At 35.8% G+C, this 8,278-nt stretch overlaps 1 protein-coding gene across 4 annotated transcripts in view; it reads left to right on the top strand.

Annotated features, from left to right (window-relative positions):
* LOC107662058 (ankyrin-1-like) overlaps positions 1 to 8,278 on the top strand; it is a 142,162-nt gene that overhangs the window by 69,673 nt on the left and 64,211 nt on the right. For 3 of the 4 annotated variants that reach the window (XM_016451921.1, XM_016451923.1, XM_016451920.1), the window contains exon 3: positions 6,489 to 6,590. In XM_016451921.1, coding sequence (XP_016307407.1) covers positions 6,489 to 6,590 — 102 coding nt within the window. Of the gene's footprint in view, positions 1 to 442; positions 575 to 6,488; positions 6,591 to 8,278 lie in introns of those variants that run through there. The other variant, XM_016451922.1, reaches the window with a different exon arrangement.

Raw genomic sequence — 8,278 nt, 5'->3', positions numbered from 1 at the left:
ACACACACACACACACACCATGCCCTCCCCATCCGTGTCTGGGCCATTGTCACCAGGCTTGGTACTCCTGAAGTACCCCCCACCTCACCCCTCCAAGGGTCTTTGTCACTGTAAGTCCTTCTGCAGACTGAAACAGTGCCAAACCTCACAAACACACACACACACACACACACACACACACACACACACACACATAATCTGTCCTTTTCCCAAAGGCTCATTCAGAAGGGCCCTTTGCTTGTCAGAATGCATCGAGCAGGTCTGCGCAGATCGAGAACGCTTGACGGAATGGAAAAATGGGGAGAGAGACTTATGCCATTATCTAGTTTTGGGTAGAAGTGTGTGTGTGTCGATATTGACAGCATTCCTCTGGAGATAAACCCCTCTGGCCTCAAAGTCCCCAGCCCCACCCAGCCCCTCACAAGTGTGTGTGTGCGTGCAGGGGGAAAGGGGCAGTGCCCGGACCCCTACACCCAGATAGTGTAACACTGGAAAGCAGCGAGGCAAAAGACGTAGAGAGAGAGAGAGAAAGAGAAGGTGTATCGGGATGCCAACCAAGACCATCATTTGTGGAGTAAGTACAACTTTCCTGAAGATTCCTTCAACTTCTTTGTTGTTTTTGTTAGATGTTGCAAAATTGAACATTCTAGAAACTTGCTCATGTTTCCAGTTGATTTTTTTTGCTTCAAAATACTCAATGCAAAGTTTTGGGGCCACTAAATATATTCTTAATGCTGTTTTGGCAACACTTTATTTTACGGTGTTACATGTATGTACTAGTAATAGCAATAAATTATACATAATCACATGCAACTAACACTAAACAAAACCCTAATTACTAAACCTAACCATATACAGTAGTAATTACATGTAGTTAATTCCTATTACTCATTACTTGTTACAAATGTATAATTACTTTGTAACAAGGACACTAAAATAAAGTGTAACAATTATTTAAATGTGTCCTTGTTACACTGTAATTTCACAAAAAAAAAGTACTGAGTAATATTAATTAGGGTTAGAGCTTGCTTTAGTGTTAGTTGGGTCACATTTTATTTTAAGGTCCAATTCTCGCTATTAACAAAACATTAACTGTGACTTTTGCCTCAATAAACTACTAATTTGCTGCTTGTTAATAGTTAGTAAGGTAGTTGTTAAGTTTAGATATTGGGTAGAATTAGGGATGTAGAATATGGTCATGCAGAATATGTGCTTTATAAGTACTAATAAACAGCCAATGTGTTCATAATAGGTATGCTAATAAGCAACTAGTTAATAGTGAGAATTGGTCCCTATACTAAAGTGTTACCATTAGTTGCTTGAAATTATGCATAATTTACTGTTATTACTATAGTAAATACATGCAACCTGTGTAACAAGACACATGAAAATAGGTACATTTTTTACAAAAATGTGACTACATTTATAAAGCAACCATCCAGTCAGCTATATTTTAAAATTGCTTTGCCCCGTTCATAGCAGAATCTGGTCTTTGAGTCCCAACCCAAACTATTATATGCAGTCATATTTTCTCTAATAATTTAAAATGTATTTTACTGTAGACAAGAGAGAGAGGAAACTGCATTGTTGCAAAATGTTCTCAAAAAATGCTCTAAAGATTTTCTTTCTTTACATAATGTGCAAGGGAGGGCAAAGCACTGATGTAAAGAATATGCATGGGATTTAAAAGAAGGACTAAGAATAAAAATATTCACATTTGTACATGAGATTAAAAAAAGTTAGAAGGTGTTAATGGAGACTTTCACATTGTGCATTACTTTGTTTTGTGATCTGTGTAGCTGTGGCACAAGCAAACACCTTTGCACTTGGTTTATAGATTGCAGAATAGGGCACAGGGAACCTCTAAAAGAGGAACTCACAGTCTCACCTTAGTTTTTACAAGAATAACAGGAAATTCACATCAGATATATTCTTTGACGCAGATTTCACAGGTCCTTCAAATATTTGGACAGATCTTTCATTTGCTAAATCTCAAACTAAGTGGTGTCTCCAAACAAATGCTTTTTTTCTGAGCCATTTTGCAATTACTTTTATTCAGCTGATGTCAAGATGATTTTAGAGGATGTATAAAATCGATTCAAGTTCACTACAGCTACAGTATACTTCATCACACTATGAACACAAATGTTTGACAACAACAACAACATGTCCATTTGTCTATTTTTAATATTTAAAAATGTACAGCCTTTTTCTTTTGTGAAATGTTTTCTTTGCAAAATTTGTAATATTGATCTTTAAAACAAAAGCTATTTGGTTTGGTATTTTATCTAATATTGTATCTAATGCAATGTGACTTACAGATTAGATGAGGTTTAGATACATTTTTTGGGCACACTGTTTTTTTATTGTGTCCTTCTCACACTTAAATTACACAAAAAAGTACTGAGTAACTGTAATTAACAACATGTACTTAGTATATGTTTAGGGTTAGGATTTGCTTTAGTGTTTAGTTTCTTGAAATGATGCATACTTTACTGTTATTAAAATGTAACGTGTGGAACAAAACACATTCAAATAATCACAAGTATTGCCAAAATGTGACTACAGCTAACTGTATTTTAAAATTAAATGGAATTTGGCTATTTTTCCAGCAGATTATAATTCTTTTAACATTCAGTCGCAAACATCACCGCAAGCATACTGTTTAACATTTGCACTTTTTATGTGTTCACCATCTTATATAATGCAGGAATAGTCAGTGAAACCTGTCTTTTTGTGTCCCCATGCATGCATGGAAATAGTTATGCATTTCGCAGATATCTCAGCCAGTATGTGAATATTTATGATGAGTGATAGTTTACCTCTCCACAGCAATGCATGCTTTTTAAATCAGTCCAAAACACACCAACATCACACACATTTGTTCATTTATGATCCTGAGCCCCAAATGCATCCAGTGCATCATCTGAACTTCCGATGTGGAGAAGGAAATGGTCACATAGGATTTAAGTATATATTCATAATATATGGTGTACACGAATATAGCAACGCATTAATGTGCATGAGCTGAATTTCATGGTGTTGTGACGTATAATCCCATTCACTTTCCCTCCGTGGGAATTACGCATCACCACCTGGTCTCATATGAGCGGCTGTTGTTTGCTGTGCAAGCACAGTTATTGTGATGGATCGCATTCTCTCTGTGTGTTTGCCTTTGTCAGTGTGCGTTTCTCAGTAGAGGTGAATTTAAAGACTCCTTCGTCCACTCACTCCATCTCTCTCTCGGATGCAGTCATACACACACACACACACACTGCAGTGTTGTGTCTCAGTGATGATGTCATCCTGTCTGCTGCAGTACTTCTGCTCTTAGAGAGGGGTGGAAAGCTGGGGCTGGGTGCTGCTGACGTGGTTATTTATCTTTTTTCATATCATTATATGAGTTTTTTTAACTGTTGCATTAAATATCATTTGCGTTTTGCAAGATTATTCATTAAAAGCTTTATAATTCACAATGAGGAATAAACAGGACTGCATTACTCTATTAAATGATAATGTTAATTTTATTTCTAAAGTACTTCTTTCCTGATGTTAGGATGTAATTTTCAAGACAGCCTGGCTTATGAATCATGCAATATTAATAATTTGTGTATGAGGAGGTTTATTTTATGTTTCATTCTTTATTTATGCTTTATTTGACCAAGGCAGTATTCTTTTTGAACTGAAAGGGTCAAAACAGCATCTTTTGCCATGTTTTGTTTGTTCTCTTGACATGTAATGGTACACTGCATAGAGGTGTGGAGAATTTAGCAAGCCAGAGGCTAAGGATTAGGTGTGGTCTACATGATTGCCTCCACCGCCTTATCTGCTGCAAACACACGCTCATGTACAGTGACCTCACATTTTACGCATGTAGGGGACTCCAAAAATGGTTACTCAATTCAGGGTTAAAAAATGTATTACTGGAATAGGTAGTAATTACATACACTCTAAAAAATGGTGGGTTAAATATAACCAGCGGTTATTTAATAGCTGGGTTTGTCCCTATTTAACCCAGAATTTTTTAGAGTGTATGATTTTGATTAAATACGTTATTTTTGCTCTATTTTGTATTTTGCTTTTATGTGAAATTTTTTTTTTTTTATTGATTTTTAAAATACTGAAATATAAGACATTTTTATGATGCCATCCATTTTGTTTTGACTGTGTAAAATAGCACGTGGTGTTAGGATAAATAACTGGAAAATTGTAAAAAAGTGTGCATGTATGTGTTTGTGTCCGCATGTGCGTGCGTGTGTGTGTGTGTGTTTGAGTGTGTGTGTGTGTGCAAAAAACCCTAACCCTAACTCTCAAAACTTACACACTCTTTTCACTATTACTACATAGAGTGCCCCATGTCCAGCAAAATCCATGCTTTTATATTATAGTATACATTAATGGTTTAAAAGTTTGGGGTTGCTAAGATTTTTTAAATATTTTTGAAAGTCTTTTATGCTCACCAAGGCTGCATTTATTTAATCAAAAATACTGTAAAAACAGTAATGTCGTGAAATATTATTAGGCTGCAATTTAAAATAACTATTTTCTAATTAAATATGTTTTAAAAATGTAATCTATTCCTATTATGCAAAGCTGAATTTTTAGCATCATTACTCTAGTCTTCAGTGTCACATGCTTCGGAAATCATTCTAATATGCTGATTTGTTGCTTAAAAACATTTCTGTTTATTATCAATGTTGAAAACAGTTGTGCTGTTTTGCATTTTTGTGAAAACTGATGCAGTTTGCTTTTCAGGATTCTTTGATGACTGAAAAGTTCAAAAGAACAGCATTTATTGGAAATAGAAATCTTGTAACATTATACATGTTTTAATGTCACTTTATTATCAATTTAATTATCCTCGCTGAATAAAAATATTAATTTCTATCAAAAAAGAAAAAAATCTTGCTGACCCCAAACCCCTTTAGTGTAGTATGCGAATTCTGACACAGCCAAAGAGATGGGGGAGAAAAATTGTGCTCCTAATTCTTAGGAGGTCATAAGTCGTCCCCATGCCAACTCACACTTTGTGTGTGCCCATGTCTCCATGTACTTGTCAAGTATATTTGATCAGTGAACCAGCCCTGCTGCTCGTGAAGGTACACACTCTCACACTCTCACACATTCCCACTGCCTCCACCACAGCAACAACACAACAGATACAATCAACTTACAATGATTCAAAACAACATCTCAGTCTCAAGGATGTGAAAAAAATCTGTGGAAATCTGTTCCAATGCAAGCCACAGAAGCAATTGAATCCAGACGTGTGATTAAAATCTAAGCGAGCTGCTCTGGAATTATGTAAATGTGCATGTATTGTATATAAATGGGCTTTTTAGAAATAATTTTAATGTTTAGCTGAAAGTGTGAAAACTTCTCTCTACTCTAAATGTGTTTTCAGACATGAGAAACCATCGTATGGTTCAATTCTCACTGAGTGAAGCTTCTTATCTCAGGACTGGGATGACTAAACTTATTTTGTAGGCTGAACCCCTATTACCTGCAGCATTTTTTAGAATGTGCTTTTTTGCAGCCTATGTTACTGTAATTGTGATTGAGTATAGCACAGCTTGTCTGCACATACAATAATGTGTTAAATTTATTTATTATTTGAGTCTTTATGCCAAATGCTTTTAACATGATTTTGAAGATGCACTGCTGAAAAGAGAAAAAAAACTCACTGCTTTTTAGTAGAAGACATTTTCTAAATTTAGATGAATGTGATAAAGTTAAGAAGGTCACAGCAATAGAAATAGAAAAAAAATCAGCTTCTTGCTCTTTCTGTCTTTGTGCTTTGGTTTTGGGTTTTAATGAGAATCGGTTGATTTGAAAAAATGAGTTTAAGTTTTAACAGTCGATAAAATATGAATTAACTTTTTCCAGTCTTTTTTCTTTCTAGCCACTGCTCTGATCCTTCTTATTCTTTCCTTTTGCAGTATTATATAGTCTGTGTCTGTTCTTTGAGGTAATCTGACTATTTGTATTCCTAAAATGAACAAAATAGACAGTGCACATTTGTGCACATTTGTCTTTTTCATCCAGGAAAAAATTTATTGAACATCTTGGAAGGAAATAGTAAATTAATTTCATGGGACCTATGTTATCTTTGCACTCAGGTGTGTGTGCGCATGCTGTAAATATTTATGTACTGTGTATATTTAATGTTGAAAAGCTTGTCCTTTAATTTGTTTTCATTTTCAGTGTTTTCAGGTTTTGCCCCATTTTGTTGTTGTTGCTGTTGTTGTTTTACTTCAATCTCAGTCTTTTAAAAAAATATGTATACTGCTATTAACCAAACGTTATGTCACATTTGTTATCTTTTTTAATACTCTTCACATGTGATATTCTATGAAGTTACAAGTCTATGAAATACGGATGGCTGGCAAAAAGCATATAGTTTTCATGATGTAATTAAGTCATGAAAAATTCTAACTCTTATTTTAAAAATTCTATCCTCTTGTATTACTTCCTGTATTTTTTCTCAGGCTGATGCTACCACCAGTTTCCTCCGTGCAGCTCGCTCAGGTAATCTGGAAAAGGTTCTAGACCACATCAAGAATGGCATTGACATCAACACTGCCAATCAGGTAAGACTTCCTCAACTCAAGAGGAATAAACATGTCTGATTAATTGTCTGATTGGGTCACAGCCAGGCTTTATTCGGAGGTGAAATGTCTGTTTGTAGAAGTCAGTCTTTTTATAGATGTATCTTGAGAGGTGCTCTAGAAGACAAAATGTGCTCTCAGAGCTCTTGAAAGATGTGTTATTTCTAGTTGATAAATCTAGAGCACACAGGGCCAAATCATACGGGGCCACTTTGCACACTTCATTATTTCTGTGATGCAACAACAATCTTTAAACACATACAAATAAAGCGTCCAAAAGGGGATTTTCTCAGAAATGCCATAGAAGAACCATTTGTGGTTCCCCAAAGAACATTTCCACTTTTTTAGTGTGAAGAACATTATTAATAACCTGAAGAACCTATTTTTAATTATAAAGAACCTTTTGGAATGGAAAGCTTCCACACCCTTAAAAATAAAGGTTTCAAAAGTTTGATTCCCCAAATTTTTGGTTCCTTAAAGAACCTTTCAGTGATCCATTCTTAAAAGCACTAGTTTTCCTTAGTGTGAAGAACATTTTAAAAGCCTTTTCCATTATAAAAACCTTTTGTACAGTGGAAAGCTTCCATGGATGTTAAATGTTCTTCATGGAAGCATCAATGCCAAGTTCCTTTATTTTTAAGAGGGTATAGAAGATCTGCTGAGCGGAAGGACCACCTATAATGGGAAGAAGATCCATATTTTCCTGGATTTTGCTCCAGAGATGGTAAAGCGCTGGGCAGAGAGCAACTGCAGGACAAGCCAAGCTAAGAGTGCTTTTCAATGCCACAAAAACAGTTGATGCCATCAATGCTGTTCTTGGGTGATGAAGATCAGGGGCCATATTCACAAAGATTTTTTTAAGAGTTCTCCTAAATAGCAGTAAAATGTAACAATTTAACAATCCTTAACTTTTCACAGATTTAGGAGCTGGTTTTAGGACTGACATGCCTATTTTTTTTTAAGAGTTTCTCCTAAATCTGGTGATATAGGAGCTACTTTTAACCTTAAGATGCTTTGTGAATACAGCTCAAGGAGAGCAGCTAAGTGTTCAGGTTTCATAATTGTTCTTCTTTGATGAACATGTTTGGTTCAACTTAAATTGTCATGCCATCTAAGAGTGTGCATACATGGTGCAAGCCTGATGGTTTTACCGGATACCTACTTTACCTTAGTGGACCTCTGGGGAAAAAAAATTATTGGAAATAATTCTGTGTTTCCATGCCTGAACTGTGCACAGACTTTATTGTGTGTGTGTGCAGTAGATGCAATCAAGTCCACTTCTTTTCCCTTTAGCCTAGTTTGACATACACTGACATTTTCTGCTGTGTGGCGGGCCTGCATGCATCAGAACAGCAGCAGTAATTGAAATGATAATGCCCTTTGATTAATGATTAATGACTGCATGTGTTGTGAGTGATGACTTCAGCACTTTACTCCATTTAGTCGTCATACTGAAGCAAATATGTGAGCAGGTCCACAGAGCTCTCTTGAGAGTGACCATGTCTACATGCACTGCTGAGCTCTTTCAAAAACCTGCTACAAAACCCTTGAGCTAGGACACATGTAGGCCAGTGGCGGGCCGTGCATTTTACACCTAGGCCTTCAGTGGCGTCCTACATGAATTAATCCATCTCTTCATACCATCATAATGATGCCACGGCTATAGAAAC

This window comes from Sinocyclocheilus anshuiensis, unplaced genomic scaffold (assembly GCF_001515605.1).
Source record: "Sinocyclocheilus anshuiensis isolate Anshui unplaced genomic scaffold, SAMN03320099.WGS_v1.1 scaffold431, whole genome shotgun sequence".
NCBI lineage: Eukaryota > Metazoa > Chordata > Actinopteri > Cypriniformes > Cyprinidae > Sinocyclocheilus > Sinocyclocheilus anshuiensis.
Note: the sequence above shows the minus strand (reverse complement) of the source record. Positions and strands in the feature narration are given on the sequence as shown.